The 25075-nt window shown below is 31.2% G+C and overlaps 6 protein-coding genes and 1 non-coding gene across 14 annotated transcripts; 3 read left to right on the forward strand and 4 right to left on the reverse strand.

Annotated features, from left to right (window-relative positions):
* The first annotated feature begins 290 nt into the window (after positions 1 to 290).
* On the forward strand, positions 291 to 1663 carry LOC101490523 (aquaporin TIP2-1). The gene is made up of 3 exons (XM_004486711.4): positions 291 to 479; positions 638 to 888; positions 978 to 1663. The coding sequence occupies exons 1-3, from the start codon at positions 353 to 355 to the stop codon at positions 1344 to 1346; spliced, it is 747 nt and encodes a 248-aa protein (XP_004486768.1). The 5' UTR covers positions 291 to 352; the 3' UTR covers positions 1347 to 1663.
* Positions 1664 to 6706: 5043 nt separating this feature from the next.
* Positions 6707 to 8039, reverse strand: LOC101490201 (photosynthetic NDH subunit of subcomplex B 3, chloroplastic). Its single transcript, XM_004486710.4, has 6 exons — positions 7713 to 8039; positions 7493 to 7603; positions 7360 to 7416; positions 7163 to 7225; positions 7006 to 7068; positions 6707 to 6891 (listed from the first exon to the last, which is right to left on the reverse strand). Exons 1-6 carry the CDS (start codon positions 7908 to 7910, stop codon positions 6808 to 6810), a joined length of 576 nt encoding a protein of 191 aa, XP_004486767.1. The 5' UTR covers positions 7911 to 8039; the 3' UTR covers positions 6707 to 6807.
* A 195-nt stretch (positions 8040 to 8234) lies between these two features.
* TRNAN-GUU (transfer RNA asparagine (anticodon GUU)) lies at positions 8235 to 8308 on the reverse strand. The gene has a single exon. It is a non-coding gene; the product is annotated as a tRNA-Asn (tRNA).
* A 71-nt stretch (positions 8309 to 8379) lies between these two features.
* On the forward strand, positions 8380 to 14297 carry LOC101489661 (tRNAse Z TRZ4, mitochondrial). Of its 3 annotated transcripts, XM_073367202.1 has the most exons (13): positions 8380 to 8642; positions 8986 to 9145; positions 9602 to 9691; positions 9818 to 9862; positions 9990 to 10044; positions 10214 to 10257; positions 10340 to 10807; positions 10991 to 11259; positions 11352 to 11494; positions 11578 to 11651; positions 12285 to 12691; positions 12787 to 13438; positions 13740 to 14297. In XM_073367202.1, exons 2-13 carry the CDS (start codon positions 8996 to 8998, stop codon positions 14055 to 14057), a joined length of 2715 nt encoding a protein of 904 aa, XP_073223303.1. In that variant the 5' UTR covers positions 8380 to 8642; positions 8986 to 8995; the 3' UTR covers positions 14058 to 14297. The 3 variants fall into 3 exon arrangements, with proteins under 3 accessions (XP_073223303.1, XP_004486765.1, XP_073223302.1); XM_004486708.3 differs by lacking the exon at positions 8380 to 8642 and having other exon boundaries at positions 8830 to 9145; positions 11352 to 11499; positions 11601 to 11651; XM_073367201.1 differs by lacking the exon at positions 8380 to 8642 and having other exon boundaries at positions 8830 to 9145.
* A 594-nt stretch (positions 14298 to 14891) lies between these two features.
* On the reverse strand, positions 14892 to 16712 carry LOC105852124 (DNA (cytosine-5)-methyltransferase 1A-like). Its single transcript, XM_073364849.1, has 4 exons — positions 16485 to 16712; positions 16207 to 16404; positions 15786 to 16004; positions 14892 to 15417 (listed from the first exon to the last, which is right to left on the reverse strand). The coding sequence occupies exons 1-3, from the start codon at positions 16500 to 16502 to the stop codon at positions 15900 to 15902; spliced, it is 321 nt and encodes a 106-aa protein (XP_073220950.1). The 5' UTR covers positions 16503 to 16712; the 3' UTR covers positions 14892 to 15417; positions 15786 to 15899.
* Positions 16713 to 20774: 4062 nt separating this feature from the next.
* Positions 20775 to 24690, forward strand: LOC101488669 (uncharacterized). 6 transcript variants are annotated; one of them, XM_073367211.1, is made up of 2 exons: positions 20775 to 22560; positions 23395 to 24690. In XM_073367211.1, the coding sequence occupies exon 1, from the start codon at positions 20845 to 20847 to the stop codon at positions 22546 to 22548; it is 1704 nt and encodes a 567-aa protein (XP_073223312.1). In that variant the 5' UTR covers positions 20775 to 20844; the 3' UTR covers positions 22549 to 22560; positions 23395 to 24690. The 6 variants fall into 6 exon arrangements, with proteins under 6 accessions (XP_073223312.1, XP_004486762.1, XP_027187319.1 ...); XM_004486705.4 differs by having other exon boundaries at positions 23436 to 24690; XM_027331518.2 differs by having other exon boundaries at positions 23439 to 24690.
* Positions 23446 to 24905, reverse strand: LOC140919002 (alpha-galactosidase-like). The gene is made up of 5 exons (XM_073364259.1): positions 24804 to 24905; positions 24325 to 24400; positions 24187 to 24236; positions 23582 to 23722; positions 23446 to 23472 (listed from the first exon to the last, which is right to left on the reverse strand). Exons 1-5 carry the CDS (start codon positions 24903 to 24905, stop codon positions 23446 to 23448), a joined length of 396 nt encoding a protein of 131 aa, XP_073220360.1.
* Positions 24906 to 25075: the final 170 nt, after the last annotated feature.

Below are 25075 nucleotides of genomic sequence, written 5' to 3' on the forward strand. Positions count from 1 at the left end.
TATATATATATATATATATATATATATATATATATATTTCATCCACCCTTATAATTTCAAGTGTCCCTTTCCATTTCCAATTTAAGGATAACCATTTATTTATTTATTGAGTTTAATATTACAAGCTTATTTTGAAATATAGCTTAACCATAATAATTATAATTAATAAAGATATATGCAAGCTTGTGGATGATATTCGTGAACTTAATAATTATTAATAAGGCTAGACCGAGTAGTTGGCAATGATTTGTTCTATAATTATAAATACAGCTCACAATATAGAAGGCATTTGTGCTATATATACTACTAATTAGAAACTTATAGATATCTCATATTCTTACTTCCACTACAAATGGCTCGCATATCATTTGGAGACTTTGAGGATTCTTTCAGTTCCAGCTCTATTAGGGCATATATTGCTGAGTTCATCTCAACCTTACTCTTTGTTTTTGCTGGTGTTGGTTCTACTAGAGCCTTTGGTAATTACTTTTCCTTCTTTATTAATCTACAACATAATATTCATTACACTTGTTTTTATAATATATAAAGGAGAAGTAGTAAATATTTGAATGAAATAATGAAGATGCAAAAGTTTGGAAAGCGCATAAACAGTTAAAAAAACATTGTGGTTTTGCAGATAAGTTGACATCAGATGCAGCACTTGATCCAGCTGGGTTATTATCAATTGCTGTATGTCATGGTTTTGCTCTCTTTGTTGCTGTTTCTGTTGGAGCTAACATTTCTGGTGGCCATGTCAATCCAGCTGTCACCTTTGGAATGGCTCTTGGTGGACAAATCACCATCCTCACTTCTCTCTTCTATTGTATTGCACAGTTTCTTGGCTCCATAGCTGCATGCTTACTCCTCAAGTTTGTAACTGGAAGCTTGGTAAGTTCAATCATATATGGATGCCATGTTTATCAATCAATATATTATAAAATGGAAACTAATTGGATGTTATGTGTTTGTTGTGAAAGACAAATATTCCAATCCATAGCATAGGTGCAGGTGTTGGAGTTGGAGAAGGAGTAGTAACAGAGATAGTGATAACATTTGGATTGGTGTATACAGTGTATGCAACAGCAGCTGATCCAAAGAAAGGGTCATTAGGAACAATAGCACCAATAGCAATTGGTTTAAGTGTTGGTGCAAACATATTAGCTGCAGGTCCATTCTCAGGTGGTTCAATGAATCCAGCACGTTCATTTGGACCAGCAGTTGTTAGTGGTGATTTTCATGACAATTGGATATATTGGGTTGGTCCTCTTATTGGTGGTGGTTTGGCTGGTCTTATCTATACTCATCTCTTCATTCCATCAAAACATCAACAACCTATGCCCAAGTGATTTTTTTCTTTTATTGAGGTTGTTGTTTTGCTTGTGTGATATATGTGTTCCTAGTTCCTAGTTCCTACTCAATAAAAGGAAGGAAAGCAACTAGTTCATCTTTGCAATTTTTTATATGAACGAAATTTAGATTAATTAGCGAAGATATACTCTATGTAGAATCCGAGTGAATTTGCAGACGTGAACGGTTATAATGAGTGTGAACAAAATGTCCCCAAAATTTGGTTACAATGAGTGTGAACACAATGTCCTCAAAGTATCAACAGTTGTAATAAATTATTAATGTTATCACTATGAATTATCATTTCCACTTTTTATTTTTGTTCTAAAGTGTGAACGGAAGGTCCAACTATTTGTAAACTGCAATTAAGTGAGAATGTATCATTGTTTTCATGTAAGATTAATTCAAGAGTTGTTATGTAATGTTTTTCTTCTAAATAAAAACTAAATATTCTATTCTTATTTTTTATTTTATTTTAAATTTGGATATCAATCAAGCATATTCAATTTACCTCCTTAGTGAAATCATATATAGAAATAAATTGCCACAATAAAGAGAAACTTATTACATAAATTGCCACAATATTGATTTACATTTTTTTCTTCTAAAAGTAACAATTTTTTTAAGAAGTTTTTATTCATATAAGAAACTATTTGAGTAAATTTTCTTAAAAATAGTTTTTGATAAATAATGTTTTTAATAATAAACAAATACAAAATATATTCGGTTTTTCTATAAAAATAATCTCTTATTAGCTTCCCTTGAATAATTTTCATACGAGAAAGTCCCTATGCTCGGCTAGGGTTTTAAATTTTCAGGTATTTGGTGGATAACTTTTATGATTGTCTTGTCTGCTGCATGAGGACTATATATAAATTTACTATTTAATTATTTATGTTTTTATTCTGAATATATCCTTTAAGTATCAAAACGTGCATGTCGTAGTATTTTTTACATATAACTTTTGTTTAACTCTATTAAATAAATCCACATAGTTGTTACACTTTGAAGTATTCTTAATGTTGTTGAGATGGAAATTCCCTTCAAAACGTGAGGCATTTCTTGAAATGTGATTCTACTTTGGCGGTTAATGTTTTTAAATATATTTCCCATGAACTGTATTAATCTCTGTATTCATATGTGTTTTCACTGCTCTCATATGTGTATAAATAAGTTAACTATATATTTTTGTTATATCCAATCGCAGTTTTGTCTGGTGAAACCTAATTTTCCCTTTCATTTCTAGGGATCATTTTAGAAATATGAATTTATTTTCTAATCATCATTTTGTTTAATTACCATGGGATTTTATTCTTCTTCCCTCACGTTTTGTGTTGCTTCTAATAAATTTATTGGGTGATACATATCATTGTTGATTTTTTTTGCGCGTCAATAAAGTTGAGATATCAACGATTCATAAGCATAATTTGTTTTAATTATGTAATAAATGAGATCTCAAATGGAGTTATCAATAGACATATTTTTTTTTAACCATTTAATTCTCATGTGAATGAGATAGATCTAGTAATTTAAAGTTCAATTGAGAGGTGAAAAAAGTCTAAATAAGAATTATTTTAATTACAATTTAAATTCGAATTTTTCTGAATAATTTATGTTTAATTAAAGTTTATTAATCACTTGAGTTCAATTAATTTATTATTATAAGCATAATTTTCATAGACAAATTAGGTGCAATATAAGTTTAGTGTTAGGGTAAAAACAGAGGAAAAATGTAAGTGGTTAGCTGCATTAATTAAATTATTTTACTGCTTACTTGCTAATGCTTAGATATAGAGACTCCTCAAACACGGGCTTATTCACTTTTTAGTTTGGATAAACATTTTCTGTTTTTTCATATATTGGTTTAATTTTATTCACAAAAACATCACTTTGTTTTCAATAACTCTTTTATAAATTTTAAAATAAAATAAAAAAATATTTTTGTAATTAAAAAAAAAAAGTATTTCCACCTAGTACTAAAGGATGGAAAATAATGTCTTGCTAATGGCTATATATGCTTAGTACATATCTCTAGAAGTACAGTGGTCGTTTAGGATATGGGCATGAATGAAATGGCCCTCATGTTTTTGTCCAATTCATGCTGGGGTTTCAAAAGTGGGCCCAGCATGTATGAATTATCAATTGTAGAAACTTATTAGCATGTAAGTGGGTCCAAGCAATGCAAAATCATGGGAGTGAAGACAATAAGGAGGACCCTTCCTGGCTGCATCCTCGTGACTGCAAAATAGTTGGTCGACTGTTAAAATTTGAAAGAGTTATGCCAAAAGATGGATTCTCAACCAAATCATTGTCCCTTCTACACCTCAACATAACTACTGTATAGGTACCCTTCGTCGACATACATTCATATATACTCTTCTTTGAGTTGTGGACCATAAAACGCCAGGTTCTACATGCTGGACTGGGCTTCAAAATTATGCTTAAATACACTTTTTTTCCATTAAGTTTTTTAATTGTGTTATTTTGTTCTCTTTAATTTAATTTAATTTAATTTCAAAGTGGCGATTCTATCAATCAAAATTTTCAATTAAGTAATTTCCTCTTTGCTAATTTCAAATGAGTGATTTTAGTCTTCACATTTACTTTCTTTCTGATTTTATAATTTACTACTATCTTTTTTTTAAATTGCTAATATAACATTATTTAATTTAGAAAATAATTAAAAATAAAAAAATAGCTAGTCACGTGTATCAAATAACACTTTAAATTTATTCATGAAGATAATTATTATGAAAATTCACATCTATTTGTAATAATTAAAAACTCAAATAAATTAAAGAATGTATTTTCACTATTCTAAAGCAAATGAAAACCTGATGAATCAGAAGATCGATTATACACTAATTTATTCGTTCCATTTTTTTTATAAAAAACATTTAAATGATAATTTGGTTAATGAAAATTGATATAGTTGATTCATTTACAGACTAAATATATTAACTTTTGTTGATCAATGATAATTTAGTCAATAAAAAAATAGTTTCAAGGACACATCTTCGTTCTCTTTTATTTATTTTATATTGATATCACTTTAAGTTATTGTTTTAATGTGTAAATAAAAAAAACTATATATGACTTTTTACTTCTAGAAGGCAGTGTTGAGAAATATGATATAGCCCAACATAAAGATAATGAGTAATAGAGAAAAAAATTGAGTTATTGAACTAATACTATGAAGAAGATGATTACAATGTGGGTAGGATTCACTTTATATAGTATTCCGAAGACAACTAATATAGCCAACTAACAATTAATTATAACTAGTTGAGAAGTGTTGATTAACATTTTCAATTTGAGATGAACAACACAAAATAAGAAGAAAAAGATACAATATAACTAATTAATCACATTGACTAATACAAGAAAAGTTGATAGAAAAAAAGGTTGCGACCGAGGTGCCTAACTCATAGCCAGAACCTTAATCTTAGGCGATTTTTAAATCTAAATATAACAAACAAAGAGATAATTGTTTTATTGCCATACGATAGAAGCACAAAGAGAATTAAAAATAGAGTAAATAGACAAATTGATTCATGAAATTCTAAGAATTAGTTAAATTAGTTCTCAAATTTTGTAAATTGGTAAATACAATTCTAAAATTGTAAAGTATCAATCAAAATAGTTCATATTTAAACTTTTGTCGTTAGAGATTATATTTTAACATGTTAATTGAATATTTGACATCCCAATATTAATATCTTATCAATGCCATTAACGTAGATTAATTTTCCTATGAAATTTAAATAATTTATGGACTAATTTTGCCATAAGTAGTCAATACATAATTACAAATACTCACAAATTTATATTTGAGATGAAAAAATTTCATCAGTAAATTTGTGATCTAGAAGGTAATATTGATGTAGTATCAACATGGATAAGCCACATATTCAATTACACTATCGTATCCAAATATCTAACAAAAATTTGTGGAGATACTATTATGATTGATATTTTATAAATTTAGAGAAGTATTTGTCAATTTATAAAATTTAAGAACTAATTTGAATGCTTACAATTTCAAAAACCAATTTACCTATTCACTAATTAAAAATGCTTAACTACCTTTAAAGCATATAGAGAATAAAAAAAAAAGGATAATAATATAAAAAGTCTAAAGGCTAAAAAGCCCAACTAAAAAATAATTAAAATAAAAGCTATACGAATATAAAATTCTACAACTAACTTAAATATTTAAATTATTTATTAAAATCTAACTATTTAAATTATTTATTAAAATCTAACTATTTAAATCTATTTGCATACTCTATTATCTGATCTCTACAACTTTAAGTGACTCTTCTCTAGTTGAATAGTTTTTCGTTTTCTCTCTATCTTATACATTTTTGGTGCTTGTACATCTTGATTAGAGCTACTAATATGGATATTGTCACTATTTGAAGACGATGAAGAAGGATTAATCTTTCATGTTAAAGCATATCAAGAAGCTATCTAGCTTTGCTTAATAGGCATACTCCACACTATAAACAAATAAGAGTCCATATTAGGAACAAAATACTTCTAACTATTTTTCTGCATATCAAAAGGGTATTGATCACTAAGAAGGATCATGGTTGGTTCCTATTCCAATTTTTTTTTTGATCGGTTTTCTTTTTTGAGGTAATTTTATTTAATGTGTGTCAAATATTAAATATAATATATATTTTAGTAGAAATTTAAACTGAAATTTATCATATTATGAAAATTTAATCACTTCTACTAGACTCAACTCTCATTGATGGTTCATAATAGGTCCACTGTCCATGGATCATAATAATCATAGAACAAAATGCAGACTTAATAGGTTATAGATAAAAAATTAGGCGAAAAATAAAAAAGCAAATAAAAAGATGTAAATAAATGTAGTATAATTATACACACATAATTAATTTTAACATGTCATAGATTAGAAAATGTAAGATAATTATTAAATAACGACTTAAAAATGATCGTTTAATATTTTATTTAAAAGAACGGTAGGTAGATTGATATATCATTTAAGAATGAGTAGTTTAATATTTTTTTTTTAAAATAGAAAATTAAAAACACATGTCAAAGTGGCTATAAAATCATTAAACCTATCACAAAAATAAAAGCAGAACACTAAGAGTTAATATTATTATTATTATTTTGGAATCAGTTTTTTAATTATGTTATGAGCGGAGTAGAACATTCAGCCTCTTCATTATTTCACTCCTTAAGTCTCCACCCAACTTGAAGCCACATTAGAATAACATAATCACTTATTACTCTACATTTTAGTTAAACTAGTTTTATATTATATTCCGCATGTAACTTTTCCTATATAAGGACCTTGGTATTAATGTGATGAATAATGTAATGAAAAAACTGAGAATATGAAATTTTCTAAAGAAGAAGATATATAACTTAGTTACAAGTATCAAAGATTTTCTACACAATTTGCAGTAAAGATTTTCCTCAGGAAGACTCTGCCGACTCATCATCAAACTTCTCATATTTCCATTCATGTCCTTTCCACTCGGGTAGTTGTTGAATCACAACCTACATCAAATGGAATGAAAAATCAAATAAGCATAAATGATAAATATTAAAACCATTTATTTTCTAATCTTATGTATATTAATTATATTGACCCAAAAGACCAGTAGTACTAACCACCCCAGTGGAATCTGGTTCACCCACAGTTGTTTGACATGCTAATCTCCAATTCTTTGGTTTCTAAAAAAACACAATATATCAGATATACTTATGCTAGGATTTATTTTTTTAATCTTTAAAAATAACAATCAAGTTAACATTCAGTCATATTTACCCTCTTTAGTTTTTCTTTCTCTTTGTCAGTTCGAGGACTCAAAAGCTCCTTTCCTTCAAGAACCTAATATCAATTGAAAAATTCCATAAGTATTACACATTACACTTATATTCCATACTTCCTAATAAATAATAACTATATACTATACAATTGTCTTAACTTCAGGGGAAAAAAATTCATTGTTATTTAAAGCTCACCTCTACCATACACGTTGCACAAGTTCCACCCCCTGCACAATTTAACAAAATTCGGCCCTGGAAAAATTAACAGAACTATATAAGAATGTAATTATTAATAAAAATAAAAAAGTTTAAGTTGTAGAGATTTTACATAGGGTCCATAAAGTTCAATATTAGAATCGAGCATTATGTTCCTAAGCTTCTGGCCACCACTAGCAGAACGATAGTGCACATCTGGTGTTCCATCTGGTAGCAAAACAGACTAACCAACAAAACAGTTGGAGATTAATTAATTTCAAAAAATAAAAATACAAAAGCAAGTATATAATGTGGAATTAATTAATTACTAATGTATTTAAATTTGAACTTACACTGACAAATGCAAAGCCGACAGAAGGTGGGTCATTAGAGTCCGTGGTTTGTGAATCCCTCTCAGGGACAGTGCCAATTGCTCTAACTTTGGTTCTCGCAAGGAGTAGTGTTCTGTTGTTGGGTCTGAATTTATGAGAGGAATGAGAGAGAGAGGTTAATGCATGATAAGGGGTTAGTTTGAGTTGGAGGAGTGACATTTGTGACTGATAGGGTATCTTCAATTTCAAAGTGGTGAAGGATGTTTTGAGGTTAGTGGAGTGTGTCTTTCATTTGTGGTTGTTTCTGTGATCATCATCTTATCTCAATTGCTTCACTCCATAAGAAAAATATATCAAATTAATTAAATATTTATATTTGGAGAAGTGTTTTTTGTTGTTATAATTATGGTTGTGTTGAGTTTGGGCTATAGAGCAATGGCGACAACAAAGTTAGTTGGGCCAATAACAGGCCCGGGTAAAAATTAAGGAAAAAAAAAATAGAGAAAAAAATTAAAAAGTGCTGGATAAAAATAGAGAAAAAATCGCTAGAAGGAGGGGTTGAACCTCCGACCTTGTGGTTAACAGCCACACGCTCTAACCAACTGAGCTATTCCAGCTTCTTGTTCTATATGTATTATTATATTTATTTATGTTCAGTAATTAATCTCAAATCAGAATTTAGGAAATACTACTGCAACTGTTTCTTAAGCGAAACATGTCCAGAATTAGAACTCAATCACCAACTCACAATTTCCAGTTTCGCTATTAATTAATAAATTATAAACCCTTTCAAATCCTAACGTCACATCAATTTCCCTCTTCGTTGACTCGAATGCTGTAGCAACTTCCTGAGTCGTCCAAACGAAATAGTGAGATCTGAACTCTGAAGCCACAGAAGCAGGCGGCGGCGGCGCGAACTAGAGAGTCCGAGGTCTGAAGGGATAGAGCAAAGTAAGGAAAACAAAAATAATCTTTTAAGTCATTTTTTCTGGACCGGCTGGTTTTCAGAAACCGGTCCCGGTTCCGAAGATGTTTTATCGCGCTTCTTTAGATTAGCGGTTCTTAATACATGATCGAACCGGTTGAACCGGATGGGCCGATTTGAAATGAGGTTTTAAAGCCTAAAACCCTTTGTGATAAATAGAACAATTGGGAGAATGGCCCAAATTTTAAACTTTCGGCACATTCCATTCCTCTCCTCTAAACCCAACTCCCATCTCCGATTTTTGTCAACCCTTATCGCGTCTTCTTCAAGACGACGTCGTAACGTAGCTCCTCTTAATCTTCGCCGCAGGTACACCGCAATGGAAGTTGAAGAGAGCAGCTCCTTGGGTCCTACTACTGGCTTCAACAAGAGAAGAGCAGAGGGCACTGACAAAACTAACTTCACCAGAAAAAATCTTCAACTCAAAGTTCGCAAACTCAATCCCATTAACACTATTTCATATGTACAGGTATTCCCCCCATTGCATTATTCTTTTTCTTCATACGCTGTTAAGATAGGAAGATATTCTCTCATATAATTTTGCTCTTTTTATTTATTTATTTTATTAGGATAATAATCCGTTATTTTGAATTTTAATCCTTAAATACGTGGAGCCCTAATCCTTGAATGTATTAAAATTACTACAATATACTTATATTCGTGTATCTTTTTTTAGTTAGTTTGATCATCGAATGTGTCCTTTTTAGTTAGTTTGATCCATAAAAGTACCCACAACAGTCACATTTGAAGATGTTTTTGTGATTTCGATACGATTAGTATATATGTTTTTGTGATTTTGATACCTTGAGGGGCTATAATGACAATGTCTCACTCATGTAAGTACCAAAATATCCGTTTACTCATATAGTTTGCTGTAGAAATTTACAAAATTGTTCTATTTTTTTGTTTGTGATGTGGACCGTAGATTTTGGGCACTGGAATGGACACTCAAGATACATCACCTGCGGTCCTGCTTTTCTTTGACAATCAAAGATTTATATTTAATGCTGGGGAGGTAAGTATTGCACCTAGGGACTCTATGATGTTAAATCCCTTTTTATATGCTATCATAAGTACTTAAAGTATGTATGACTTATAATATTTATTCACCTTATATCATCATATTCAATATTCAATTCAGGGACTACAAAGATTTTGCACGGAGCATAGGATTAAGTTATCAAAGGTATCGAGTATCTTGAACTTTAACACTTTTTTGTTCCAGTGTGAGTCTTACTTATTATTGACTCATGTAGAGATAGTTTGTTACAGTTTCTAGCTTCTAAGTCTTGTTAATTTTCATTTTTCTTCAGATAGATCACATATTTCTTTCTCGTGTCTGTTCCGAGACTGCGGGTGGGCTCCCAGGTCCGTCTTTGATTATTATTTATGTTGTGGTTTTAGTCATTGTTCATACCATATTAAAATATGATATTTAAATTGTATTTCTGCTTTATGGAGCACTTAAATTTGATATTGAGTAATGATACATTGAGAAGAGCTTTGAAAATACTCACCACTGCTCATCAACTCACAGGTTTACTGCTTACTTTGGCTGGTATGGGAGAAGAGGGGATGACTGTACGTAGTAGTCCAACTTTGTTTAATTTTCCAGCTTTATCAATTAAATTTATTATAAATGATAACTTCTGTTAATTTGCAGCTCAACATATGGGGCCCTTCAGATCTTAAGTATTTAATTGATGCCATGAGATCTTTTATTCCCAATGCCGCCATGGTTCACACAAAAAGCTTTGGACCCACCTTTGGCACCAATGAGTCCACTGTGCAGTTTCAAAGTAATAACTCCATTGTTCTTGTTGATGACGAGGTGGTCAAAATATCAGCCATTATCCTTCAACCAAGTAACAATGAAAGCCAGCTCCTGAAACCTTGTCAGAGCCCTTCACAAAGGGCAGATCATAGCACAGAAATCCTTGATTCCCCCAATGGAAAAAAGCTGCCAGCGGCTAAGCCTGGTGATATGTCTGTTGTATATGTTTGTGAACTGCCTGAGATCAAGGGAAAATTTGATCCAGGAAAAGCTAAGGCACTCGGTCTCAGACCTGGGCCAAAGTATCGCGAACTGCAACTTGGAAATTCGGTGGAATCTGATCACCAGAATGTTATGGTAAGCCTCAAAATAGCAACACATTGTTTATATACCCAAACCAGGTGGAAGGAAATTTACAAAAGAAGTCGAATTTGTGTCAGATAGATTTCTGTCAGAATTACATGTGATTTAGTTTATTTTTAATTAATTTGATGTCGAGCTTCCATACTTCATATTGTAACTGTTTTCCTACCACAATAGGTTCATCCAAGTGATGTCTTGGGTCCTTCTATTCCTGGTCCTATTGTACTCCTTGTGGATTGCCCAACAGAATTTCACTTGGAAGCATTATTGTCTTCAAAATCACTAGCTACCTATGGTGATCAAGTGGAGGGAAACCTGCCAAAGGCTGGTAAGGGTGTTGCATGTGTAATTCACTTGTCTCCTGAATCTGTTGTAAGTTGTTCAAAATACCAAACATGGATGAAGGCATTTGGTTCTGCACAGCATATCATGGCCGGACATGAAAAGTAAGGTGTTAGTCTTTCTGGATGGTCCTATTTTCTAGTTCTCCTTGTTTTATCACTGATAATTTCTTTCTGGTTGCTCATGCTGTTTGCAGGAAGAATGTAGAGATTCCTATATTGAAAGCTAGTGCAAGAATTGCAGCACGGCTTAATTACTTGTGTCCTCGGTTCTTTCCAGCTCCCGGATTTTGGTCTCTTCCAAATCATAATTGCTCAAAACCTGGATCTCTTGCTTCAAGTGAGGTTTGTCACAATAAGCTAGAAAGGGAAATTTGTTTTCATGGAGAATGGTAGTTAAGACATACATGTGTCTAAGTAAAGTGTTTGATTTGATTCTTTTGCAGGATTCATTATCAGCGCTTTCTAATGTCATTAATGCTGAAAATCTTCTCAAGGTACGAAAGATGACGCGGATTGGCTGTTAACTTATTTGTTTTAAATAGGTCAAAATATCGTTTTTGGTAATTGAGAAACTTCTAATTTTCACGCGACTGTTGATGACCATTATTTTGAAAATGAAGAGACTAATATTGTTAAGTGTTAACAGCTTAAAGCATTGTGATTATGACTTATGCCTAATGCTGCAACCCAAGCTTATGTGACAAACAACCATGTGATTTTCAAATTAACTCTATATATGGTCATCTAACATTTGCGAATTTGTTTGGACAACTCTAAATTGTTTGATCACCACTAATAATGAACATGAGCGGTGTTGTCAAATCCCTTGAGAGTGCTTTTCTCACCACTAATAATACATTTAGAGCACTTTCTTTTCTCAGGTCTTCCTCTACTTTTGCAATCAAATTATCTTACATCTGATCCATTTTTCCCACTAGAGCTTCTATTAATTTTCTCACATGACTACTTTTTTGGTAGAGCTTTCATCATCTCCTCCTTGATATGCACTACTTGAACTATCTCCCAGATATACTTGTCACCATAGGACTATTGTTTCACTTGTTCAATCTGTCTCTTGCTTTTGCCAAGTTGATATATTGATAAATTTATTGTTCTATGTTATACAGTTCACTTTGCGTCCCTATGTTAATCTTGGGTTGGATAGATCTTGTATTCCAACTACAGCGTCTTCCTCTGAAATCATTGATGAGTTGCAGTCAGAGATTCCAGAGGTTGTGGAAGCAGCACAGCATGTCAGTCAGCTCTGGCAAGATTGCAGTCAGACAAAGGATGATTTAATTCCTGTGGCTGATCATAAGATGGTAATTGAGGAGCCATGGCTGTGTGAAGATGAAATTACTCCTGCTTGCTTGGAAAATGTAAGGAGAGATGACTTGGAGATAGTGCTTCTTGGAACTGGTTCATCCCAGCCATCCAAGTATCGAAATGTGAGCTCAATATATATAAATCTTTTCTCGAAAGGTGGGTTGCTCTTGGATTGTGGTGAAGGAACCTTGGGACAGCTTAAGAGAAGGCAAGTCTATCCAAATTCTTAAGTTGATGGTAATTGTACTGCACTTGTTTGTTGTTTTAATCTGAGCTGTTGGCTGATGTGTCCTTTGAAAACAGATATGGTGTAAGTGGTGCTGATGATGTTGTGAGATCCTTAAGCTGCATTTGGATTTCACATATTCATGCTGATCACCACACTGGGTTGGCTAGGATTCTCGCTCTGCGCCGTGACTTGCTGAAGGGGGTTCCTCATGAACCGGTGCTTGTTGTAGGACCAAATAAGCTCAAGAGATATTTAAATGCATACCAAAGACTAGAGGATTTAGATATGCTGTTTCTTAACTGCAAGCACACCACAAAAGCTTCATTGGATGATTTTGAGAACGACTTGCAAGAAACAGTCAATTCTCAAGATCTGAGCAATAATAATGCAGAAATAAATGCATCAAAGGTTGATTCGACTTTATTTGCTAAAGGGTCTCGTATGGAAAGCTATTGGAAAAGACCAGATAGTCCTGTTGACAAAGGTGATGTTTATCCCCTCCTAAGGAAATTGAAGAGGGCAATCCACGAAGCTGGTCTCAATGCCTTGATTAGTTTTCCCGTTGTACACTGCCCACAGTCATTTGGTGTTGTTCTAAAAGCAGAAGAGAGGACTAATAGTGTTGGAAAAGTGATACCTGGTTGGAAGATTGTATATTCTGGTGACACAAGACCCTGCCCAGAGCTAATAGAAGCATCTCGAGGTGCAACCGTTCTTATACACGAGGCAAGTCTTCTATTTTAAAGCTCTTTGCTTCAATCCCTTCTGCAGTGTGAATGTTTTAAACCCAACAATATGCATTATTATCCACGCTAGTGTTTTTTATTTGATATTTTATTGGGTGCAATTGCATAAACATTTCAAATAAGCGCTTATTGATTGAGTGTGTATAAGTACTTATGTATAATGTCAATTCTATAATCAAAGATAAAAATATAAGTGTTTACAAGTTGTCATAAGATGCTATATGTTTAGAAATGAAATAAGTTGTAAATCTTGGTAATTTATGGATTGCTAATTGATGCAGGCAACTTTTGAGGAGGGTATGGTAGAGGAGGCTATAGCAAAGAACCACAGCACCACTAATGAAGCCATAGAAATGGGAGAGGCTGCTAATGTATATCGTATCATACTTACTCACTTCAGCCAAAGATATCCAAAAATTCCTGTATTTGATAAAACACACATGCATAAAACATGTGTTGCATTTGACATGATGAGTATCAATATAGCAGATTTGCCAGTGCTTCCCAAGGTTCTTCCATATCTGAAATTGCTTTTCAGAAACGACATGATAGTTGATGAGTCAGATGATGTAGTAGATGTTGCGTCTTCAGCTTCGTAGACTAAATGTATGAGTTTATTATTTATTCTTGTTTTGCATAGTTTGATTATATCCCTATACCAGGCTATGCAACAACATTGTACGATAAATTATCCTGGTTTTCCCCATGGAGCTTCCCCAACATCTAGGAAAAGGATTTACGTTGTAATTTATTTCTTGGGCAAGGGGTAGTAGTTTAGTCCGTTCAGTTATTGATTAGTATATCAAAATATATTGGTTATTAAAGTGAAGTTATCATTATATTGAGTTTTATTTAGGAACTATTTAAGATTTAGGTACTCTTAAAAGGAGGAAATTTGTCTTTGACATCGATAATGTTGAACTAGTTTATAAAATTTGAGAAATGACAATATAGTCTCCTAGGTTGAAAAATGAGTCAATTTAGCCATTTTTTACGTAAAAAATGGCTGTGTTTGTTTTAAATTTTTTCATGAAAAAATTTATTTTTTAAAATTAAAAATTATTTTTTGTTGTTGTCTGTCTTTTATTTAAATCATGTTATTTTTATGGTATGAGACAATTACAATTTGAAATATTTTATTTATTCTGGGTTGATGATAGGTTAGGTATGGAAATTACTTTTTATGGTAATTTTATAGTTTAAAAAATTATTTTTATAAAGTTATATATAAATAGGTTAAAAACATTTTTAAAAAAATTATTTTTATAATAGTAAATAAACAGGAATTAATTTTTTTTATAAAAAAAATCTCTAAATCATTTAAAACAAAAATTATCTGTATTTAAACTCAAACAAATACACCTAATATCATAATTTTAAGGGGTCTATGTTTGTCTTGATGCAAAAATTAATTAAATTCAATTAAGTTTTTCAATTTAAAAAACTAAATTGCTATTGCAAATTTAGATTAATAAATTGTTTAATTCTTTCAATACAGAGGATCAGAATTATGATTCACTTTAGTTATAAGTATTCATCGATTTAACTATACATTGGAAGGTAATATTCAATGTAAGATCCAAAATATCACCTAATCCCAAAATATTCCAAGTTGATAGAAAATGAGTTTTATAGCATTATCCATCCATTCGTCAATCCTTTAAAACAAGGAATTGATTAAGCTTGGATAAATGGCCAAGACAACAACTCTATATACAAAGGTAGGTCGATTCTAAAAACACCCTGAAAGATAAGAATTTGCAATGTTATGGTGACTACGTATTGTTATTTAATGTTTCATATCATAAGAGCACTTCATCTAATTGGAGCTACTTTTATTATGCACTGCTTCTTTGAGTTTTCTCCCTAATGCAAATGCCAAAGGAGGAGGAACAACATTACCAATCTGCCTTGCTTGTGTATGATGTTACCATAAAATTGATAGCAATCTGGGAAGCCCTGCATTTATGGATGAAAAACATGATAAGTTAATAAATGGTTTTTGAACATCAGATTTTTTATGTCAAATACGATGTTCTTTGGTTTTTGTGTACTTTGAAATGTGTGTAAGTTGTAAAAGTCAAGAGAAAGATATAGATAAACATATAAGGTGTCACATACAATATCTGTATTTAAATGTTCAAATAATATAACTGTAAGTTAAAGATGATACCAAATTAAAGGGAAATTCAAATATGAATTTGAAAAATGTTTAAAACACCAACGATCACAAACGGCGTCTCTTAGAAGTAGATATTTATGGTTCATCTTCGTTCTCATGACTGACATAATGAAAAATGATCTTATCTACTGGTATAAGCACTTACTTGAGATCGGACACATTCACGAACAGTAAGAATTCTATCTTGGTCAGGGTGGAAGCACATTCCAACTTTCCCCATTGGTTGAGGATCAGTAATGGAAGTTGGGAAATTTCCTTGCTAATCCAACCTACCAAAGAGTCTTTTCCATTGATTATGTCTCTTAGCTGTGTTTGGCAAGCACCATGGTATCAAATCAACAACTTGTCCAGTAGACAATTTAATCTGCATTATACATTAGATAACATTCATTAGATTATTAACCACACAAAAAAAAAAAAAATGGTCATACTAAAGTTCACAAAGATTGAAATTTACCTTTTCATCTGGAAGATCACGCCAATCACAGAAAATCAGCAGTTGTTAAGATTCAATTTAACTCCAAAGTGAAATAACTTGAGGAAAAAAGACAGTTATGCAATTTTACCTGATAACCCATCTCAAGAAGTGAAGCCAAAGCTAAACGGAATGTCTGTCCTTTATTAAAAGACACAAAGTTCCTCACATTCTCCAACAGAAAATACCTCGGCCGGAAATAATCAGCAAAGGATAAGAATGCTATTATCATCTCACACTGGACCTTACTCCAAGTGCTTGTGTTGAATCTATTCATCCCAGAGAAACCCTGCAACAACAAATTATTCAATCATCACGGCAAAGTATCAATATCAGAAAAAGGCAAACAAAGCCAAGAGTTACACAAACCTGGCAGAGGTCCTCCATGCCAGGTTTAGAGAATTATCCTTGTTTTGTTTGATCCAATTATTTAGTTTTCTTTCTTCTTAAAATCTATCAACATAAAAATATATTTGTTATGTTTTATAGTGGAGAATTTTGATGGTATTTCTTCTATTGTAGAGAAAGATCGAAGAAGTAAATCAAAGTTTAGAGAATGAGTTCTAATTCTTGAGGTACTAGAAAAGGAAGGTGGAAAATTCGTTGATGGCATACATGTTAAAGTGTTCATCTATTAGCTAAATCGATATCAAAGATATATCATTTGAATTGAGAAGTAGGTCGAATAAATTTAATTCAACTTGTATTATCACATAAAGTAAATATTTAATTTAATTTTGGAAATTTTATATTTATATTAACTTACCCGTTTATATTATTAATATTTTAGAATCATTCTTAAAACTACAAACTTGTGTTTACACTGACAAAATGACAAAAGTAATAACTTTTCATTTTAGTTTTTAGTTGAATTTTCAATTTTCAATTTTAAAATTTAGTTTAATTTTTAATTTTTATTTTATTTGAATTCAAACATTCTCTTTACTAAGTGTCATTATGAATTCACTGAATATAAAAAAATATCAACACCTAAAAATAATTAAAAAAGACAACATAAAATAATAATAATAATAATATCATTTAATTATTTTAAAATAATTCATATAAAATTATAATTTATTTAGTCATAATAATTTTAATAATAGTAGTTGAAAGTAGTAGCCATAGAAGATGAGTATCATAATAATCATCAATTCTCGAAGACGGCTGCAACTAAAAGAAATAATTGATAGTCGGAGTTGGTGGTCGAAGTGTGACAGACGGTGATTGTAGTGATGGACGGTGGTTAGAGATGGTGATGGGTGTTAGAGATAGTGGTAGCGGTGGTTGAAGGTGGGTGGTGACAGAGGTGATTGGAGATAATGGTGGCAGTTGTTAGAGGTGGGTGGTCATAAATGGTGGTTGGTTGTGGTAGTGATGGTCGGAGGTGGTTGATCAGTGATATTGGCGGTGGTTGGAGGTGGACGGTTGGTGATGATGAAGGTGGTTAGCCATGGCTGATGATGAGTGGTGGTTGGAAGCAATAGTTGTTGATGTTGTTAGAATGATGTGTATCTAACTGATAGTGATATGTTAATTTCAAAACAAACTTGAACTAAAAGGTACACATATTTGGCGTAAAGATTATAGTTGGTATTATATACACCAAAAATTTCGATTATTTTTCAAAAACAAAATCGAAAAATTCAAGAAAAAGTAATTTTGATTTTTTTTTTCTCAAAAACTTTCCAAAAATTGATTTTTTTTTGTTTTCTGTAGAAACAAATTTCAATTTTTTTTTTAAAATTATGTTTGGTTAATTGATTTGTTTTAAATATGTGGTTCAATTCATCAATTATTTAATTGATTTGAATTTTTTGGTGCAGTGCAGTTCAATTTATTGATATGGTCCAATTAACTATATATTTTACACACCTCTATTTGTTGAGACAAACTTCATATTTAAAGTTTTGATGAAAATAAACAAAGGTTAATTAAGAATGTTAATTATGATTCTAAAATGTTATGTTAATTTAACTTGTGCTTTTGAGTGAATTTAATTAAGAAAAGAATCAAGCAAAGCAGAAAAGACAACAATGAGAACATTCTGCATAAAAACAGATAATGATCTCCAGTTTCAAGAATGTTCATCGCATCATATTGACCAATCATTCTCCACCTCTTTAACAAAGATTCTGCCTCGAAAGAATCAGTACATGACAAGGAATAATTAGGATTCATCCCAGCTCAAACAGGATATCAGATCACTAAAATAAAAGGACTCGAAACAGTCAAAGTAAAACAGTTTTGGAACTCTAAAAGTCAAACTGTCAAGAAAGATTGATCAACCTTGATATATGATAAGACATTACAAAGGACATCTAGAATGATCAAAACATGAACTCCATATTGATCATCAAATCTCCAGAAAGATCAAAATGATAGATCCAGATTGATAATTAATCTCTGTTTCCTGCATAACTCCAGCAGCAGTCTATTCTCTTCTGCAATGGCTTATAATCTTTCTCCAAACTTCTCTTGACTACATTCAAGACTCAAGATTGAAACTGTATCATCCTAGATTAAGGGAGAAACTTCAAAGGCTCTTTAACTATAAGACAAAACTGATTTAAAAGTTGTAACAGAATAGTTAAAACAGTTTTAAATCAATTCAATGTTGGATTATTTTTATTCTAAAATATTGGTTTCAGTCAAAAATACAGAGCACTATCAACAACTCTTTTTGACCTTCATTAAATGCTTCTAAAGCCTATAAATAGAAGGCCAATATCCAGGAATAAACACAAGAAATTCAAGTGCTGTAAAATTCCACAAATCAATCACATACACATACTTGAAGTTCTCAAATTTTGCAAAGAAGAAGCAGTTCTAAAATATCAGGTTGCTTGATCATTACTGAATTCTTTGTAAAGAATCAAATCTCAAACAAGAGTTGAGATATCTCAGATTCTATCAAAAAACAATCCTATTGTAAAAACTCAAACTATAAGAGTTTCTTTATAGTTTGTTTAGATTGTATTGAATCTTATCAAAGTTAGATACGAGATGTTGTTACTTTCTGGGTGGAAAGTAATAGAGATTGAAACAGATCAAAGGTGATCTAGACTAGGTGCTGTAAAATCAAGAAGGATCTTTGTTTTAAACACTTAGTGGAAAAACTCACATTGTGAGAACCGGATGTAACCCAAGTTGGGTGAACCAGGATATATCTTTGTGTGGTATTCTCTATCATATCTCTTTATTTGTTAAACTTAATTGATTAACTAAAATAAAACACAAACTGACTTTCTGTTTTAAACTAATCAAGGAACCTTCTCTGTATTTGATAAAAACCAAGAACGTTCTCCGTTTTTCTGTTTTTATAACCAAGATCAATCTTGAGTTATTTTCTTAAATTTTTAACAGGAATTTAAAAGGTGCATTTACAATTCAAACCCCTTTCCTTGTAAATCGACATTGTAACTTCACAATTTGCAATTAAGAGTATTCATAGTGTAAGAACTGAACCTGTTTAGTGTAGTTCTTAAAAATCACTTTCAAATAAAGTTCAGTCTAGTTTTGAATTGATTTTGAAAATCGGTTTATAAATATAAATTAATTTAATATTTTGAATAAAATTTTGGCTTAAATGCAGTTTTGGTTTCTTATTTTAACTGAATCACGAAAATAATCCTCCCATTTTATTTTTCTCCAGTTTTGATCTCTCAAACAAAATTTTGATCCAAAACTTGATGCAATGTTATTTTTTTGCGCTTATTTAAGTCACATTATGCCCCCCAAGACCTCGTGGTGCAACAATTGCAATTGAGATCTATGATAAAAAATGGAGTAGTGCGACTTAGATATAAAAAAATTCAAATAGAAAAGTTTCGATTATCTTTCAAAAATAAGTTGAAAATTCTTTAGGAAAAAATGTTTTTGAATTTATAAAAAGAAAATGATTTAATTTTTTTTTTTGAAAAATAAATTTCGATCTTTTTTTGAGAAAAATAAATTTTAAAAATTTTTATAAAAAAAATAATCTAAATTGAAATTAAAAAAATATTAAAATTATTAAACTATTTTCAAATTAAATTTAATTATTTATACTAAGTTATGATGACCCATCAATGCAACAAGAGTAATACTAACAGATTATGTTTTTACCCTTCACTCTTTTATTTAGTAAAATATAGATGTAGTTGTATTTTTTGTCCTTATATTTAGACTGATTTACGGAATTGGTCCTCCTATTTTAAAAGTCGATAGTTTTGGTCTCTCGATCAGATTTTTGAACTAAAAAAATGACGATTTAATATATTTTAAATGATGTAACATACAATTCTATGATATAGAACATTTTAGACGCATTAATTATTTATATGTCATTCATTTAATTAAAAATATAAAAATTTCTGAATTTGAAAATTAAATTTTCACTATTTCAATTATTTCAATTTCATGGGTATTAATCATTCTATATCATCGTATCATATGTCACATTATTTAAAATATTTCAAGTCATCATTTTTTAGTTAAAAATCAGAGAAAATGAACAAAATTATCGACTTTTAAAATAAAAGAACTAATTTTATGAATCAGTATAAATAGAAGAACTAAATCTGCAATTAAGTATAAAATATATATGTTCTACTAAAGTTGAAAAACCAATGTATAAAACATTGAAACCAACGTTTATTTCACATATTGAAAAAGTGATTGTTTAAAAGAGAGTTCGATCTTAAGTTCTATATAAGCTCTGTTGGACAGTTATATATAACATACAAACATGAAAATTCGAAGGTTTTGTTTATCACAGCCACTGCAACCACAACAAACAATGTTTTTGTTTTCAACTAGGTCAAGGTTTGTTTCTCTTTTCATTCCCAAAAAGTTTCTTCCTTTTAATTTCATTCCTTCTTTTTGCTTCTCAGCTTCAACCCTATTCCCTCAATTCAATAATCCTCATCTTGACAATTCCATTTCATTGTTCAATTCTTTGCTCCATAACAATCCTACCCCACCACCCATTGAATTTGGCAAGATTTTAGGTTCCATTGTGAAAGCTAAGCATTACTCAATTGCTATTTCCCTTTTTCAACAAATGGAAGTTAGGGGAATCAACCCTCACTTAGTAAATTGCAATCTCTTAATGAATTGTTTTTGCCAATTGGGTCATATAACTTTTGCTTTCTCTGTTTTCTCAAAGATTCTCAAAAGGGGTTATCATCCTGATACAATAACTTTAAATACACTCATCAAGGGTTTGTGTCTCAAAGGTGAGGTTCATAAAGCATTGCACTTTCATGACAAGGTGGTAGCACAAGGATTTCAGTTGGATCAAGTTAGTTACGGGACTTTGATCAACGGGTTATGTAAAGTTGGAGAAACCAGAGCAGCTCTAGAGTTGCTGAGACGAGTTGATGGGAAATTGGTTCAACCTAATGTGGTAATGTACAGCACGATTATTGATAGTCTGTGCAAAGATAAACTTGTTTCTGATGCGTGTGATTTATATTTTGAAATGGTTGTCAAGAGAATTTCTCCTAATGTTGTCACTTACAATGCTTTAATTAGTGGCTTTTGCATCATGGGTCAATTAAAAGAAGGAATTGATTTGTTTAATAAAATGACAATGGAAAACATCAACCCAGATGTGTATACTTTTAATATATTGGTTGATGCTTTTTGTAAGGAAGGGAAGTTGAAAGAAGCTAAAAATGTGTTTCTTGTGATGATAAAAAATGACATAAAGCCGGATATTGTTACTTACAACTGTTTAATAGATGGATATTGCCTCGTTCATGAAGTGAACAGGGCTAAGAGTATACTCAACATTATGGCCCAAAGGGGAGTGGCTCCTGACGTTAGGAGCTACAGTATGATGATTAATGGATTCTGTAAGATTAAAATGGTGGATGAAGCCATGAACCTCTTCAAAGAAATGCAGTCCAGAAAAATTGTTCCTAATGTTGTAACTTACAATTCCCTCATCGATGGTTTGTGCAAATCGGGGAGAATTACATATGCTTTGGAGCTTGTTGGTGAGATGCATGATAGGGGCCAACCACCTGATATATATACTTACAATTCTATATTGGATGCTTTATGCAAAAGCCGTGATGTTGACAAGGCAATTGCATTATTGAAAAGATTTAAAGACCTGGGTATTCAACCAGATATGTCCACGTATAATATTCTTCTCGATGGATTGTGTAAAAGTGGAAGAATAAAGGATTCACTAAAGATTTTTGAAGATCTTTTGGTCAAAGGCTACAATCTAGATGTCTATACATATACCATTATGATCCATGGGTTTTGTAACAAGGGCTTGTTGGACGAAGCGTTGGATTTGTTCTCAAAAATGAAAGACAATGGCTGCATTCCAGATGCTTTCACTTACGAAATAATTATTCTTTCTCTGTTCAAAAGTGATGAAAATGAAAAAGCGGAGAAACTTCTTCGAGAAATGATTGTGAGAGGTCTTCTTTAAGACCGAAAGTAGGTAAGATATTTTTCTATTTAAACATTATTATTTTGAATCAATGTTTCAACATTATTTTATCATTTCAATCAATTTTGTTAAGTGTGTTTATACTTCAGAAATTGGTAGATTGGTGAGTTCCAACTTGAAAGAAATTTGTAGAATAGCCAATACATTTAACAATAGTAAATTTCTTGATGGTTAACTATATGATAAAAATTGCATTTCAATATTCATTCAGACCGAGAGGATGAATCAGATAGTCTTGTTGTGACTAATAGACCGTAAGCTCTGGTTTATGACTATTCTTTTTTATTCATTGCTGCCATTCCTGATATACTGTTTTGGAATCTTTACAAATACAAAGGTAGAATACATGTAAAATCTGATGGGGATTATGGATATAAATTAGCTTGTTTAGGCCTAAAAGCAAGGTCCATAATATTTCGGGGAAAAGGGTTAGTTAGTTAGTTAGAGAAGTAGAACATTGTGAATACTGATTGTAAAATTCTCAATACTAGGACTTACAGTTCCCTTTTTCAACTGTTTTTTTATCCCTTATCCTTTAAATGGGTTACATGTTAAATGAACATCATTTAGATTCACAGTATTTATAATTTGGAAGGTGTGTCGTATTGAGATCAAATTGTCCTCATTGTATAGATTACAATGAAAACCATATTAGAGATATAACTTATATTCCTTTGTTTCTGCATTTCCTATTGACAAATAAATTTCCAATTGATTTCTGTTTCCTTTTACGGAACCTCGAATGATTGCCAATGCATTTGTGGTAGTCCTGACTTCTGTTGTTTGTCTCCTTTTCTGTCTAAATATATCGAGAACTTATTTCAGACTCAGGACATACATCTTACAAGCATGAGAGTCTAATTCAGCAGATATATCTCAAAAAACTGATGATTGTGTTGAATGCTGCAAATTTCAATATAAATAGTCAAAAACTCAAAACCTTATAGGTGTCTTTAATGCTATGAATTCATGGGATTGTGAAGAACAAAATAAGTCAAACTATGTCTCTCACCTCCCATAAATCTCTTGCATCAACTGAAGTTCTTGGTTCCAGACCTAGGTCAGTCCATGATGCAGTCACTCTTGCTTTCGATGAACTCCTATTCCATAAGACCATTGCTAACTTGTTATAACTGAGAGGGCCTGCCCAAATCTGCACATGTGCTTCAAGAAGTGTTAGAATATAAGAAATTATCTTAGAACATCTTAATATTATGTTGGAGTATTTTAGTTTATCTCGTAGGATCTGTTTCTAATCTTAGAATATCTTAAATTATCTCGTTAGATTAGTTTTCATATTACTTTGTTATTATAAATTTATAATTATTATTTTTTCTGATTTCGCTATTTATTTGGGATTAGAAGTTTAGTTTCCATATAGATAGTGGTTTGTCTTTATATGTTCTTGGAAAACACATAGCTTCAACAAGTTTTATGAAGAAATTTCCCACTACTAACACAAGTGCATTTCTCTCCAAGGAAACATCTATTAGTTATAGTATCTAGTATCTACTTATTTAAGTGACAAGCTATGGAATACAAATACTAACATAGACATAAGACACAAAACATATATTTACACGTCAACACTGATAATAATTTGAGAAAATGAATTACCTCCAAATCATCCTTACTTTTCACCTTCTTCCCTTGAACTCCTAGTTTGTCTGCAAAACCACAAGGTTATTAGTATTAAAAGCATTGATTGTTAAGAGATGTTTGAGGATTTTTTAGTCTAATCCTGCCTTGATTTACTGCAATAACTTCCGAGTTGCTTAGTAGTTGTGGTGTCGTCCAGTGCTCTAATGTCACAACCAATCAATGAAGGAGCCTATATATGCAAAGGAAAAGTTGTTATCATACCACCATTGCCAACTTCAAGCGTATCAGGATCTGTACACCAAAAAATAGATGTCTCTGTCAAGTGTTCAGTAAAGCATGGATCTGATGCAAATATTGGTCAGGTTCGAAACTGAGTACAAGATAATGAAATTCTTTGAATTAGATTCATGTTGTATTTAAATATCTCCTGTTGTTCTCCAACTGGATATCTATTTAGTTGATTTGTATATGCAATTTGAAAACCACATATATACCTTTCTTTGGGGTTTATATTATTATTCTCACAATTATCATACTTCAAATAGTCAATTCCCTAAAATAACAATGAAACTTGATGTTAATTAAATACATATAGTATATAAGCTTATATAAATGCATATTATTATTATTACCCATGAAGCAAATGTTTTTGCATCTTGCTCTTCATGTCCTAATGATCCAGGCATAGTTTTACTGCATGTTTGATTTCTGCAAAGTAATTTCCCTGTCACCATATTAAATTGTCAAGTTTAATTATCATAGAAACTGGTTATTAACTTATTATATCCTTTAAAATGTATACTTGCACCCTTATTACTTGTTTCTTTGATTTTAATTAAGAACTAGGGTCTTTTGTTTCAAGTGACAATGATATCAATTCATTGAATCATGATTTTAAATTACG

Source organism: Cicer arietinum, chromosome 1 (assembly GCF_000331145.2).
Source record: "Cicer arietinum cultivar CDC Frontier isolate Library 1 chromosome 1, Cicar.CDCFrontier_v2.0, whole genome shotgun sequence".
In the NCBI taxonomy this organism is placed as follows: Eukaryota; Viridiplantae; Streptophyta; class Magnoliopsida; order Fabales; family Fabaceae; genus Cicer; species Cicer arietinum.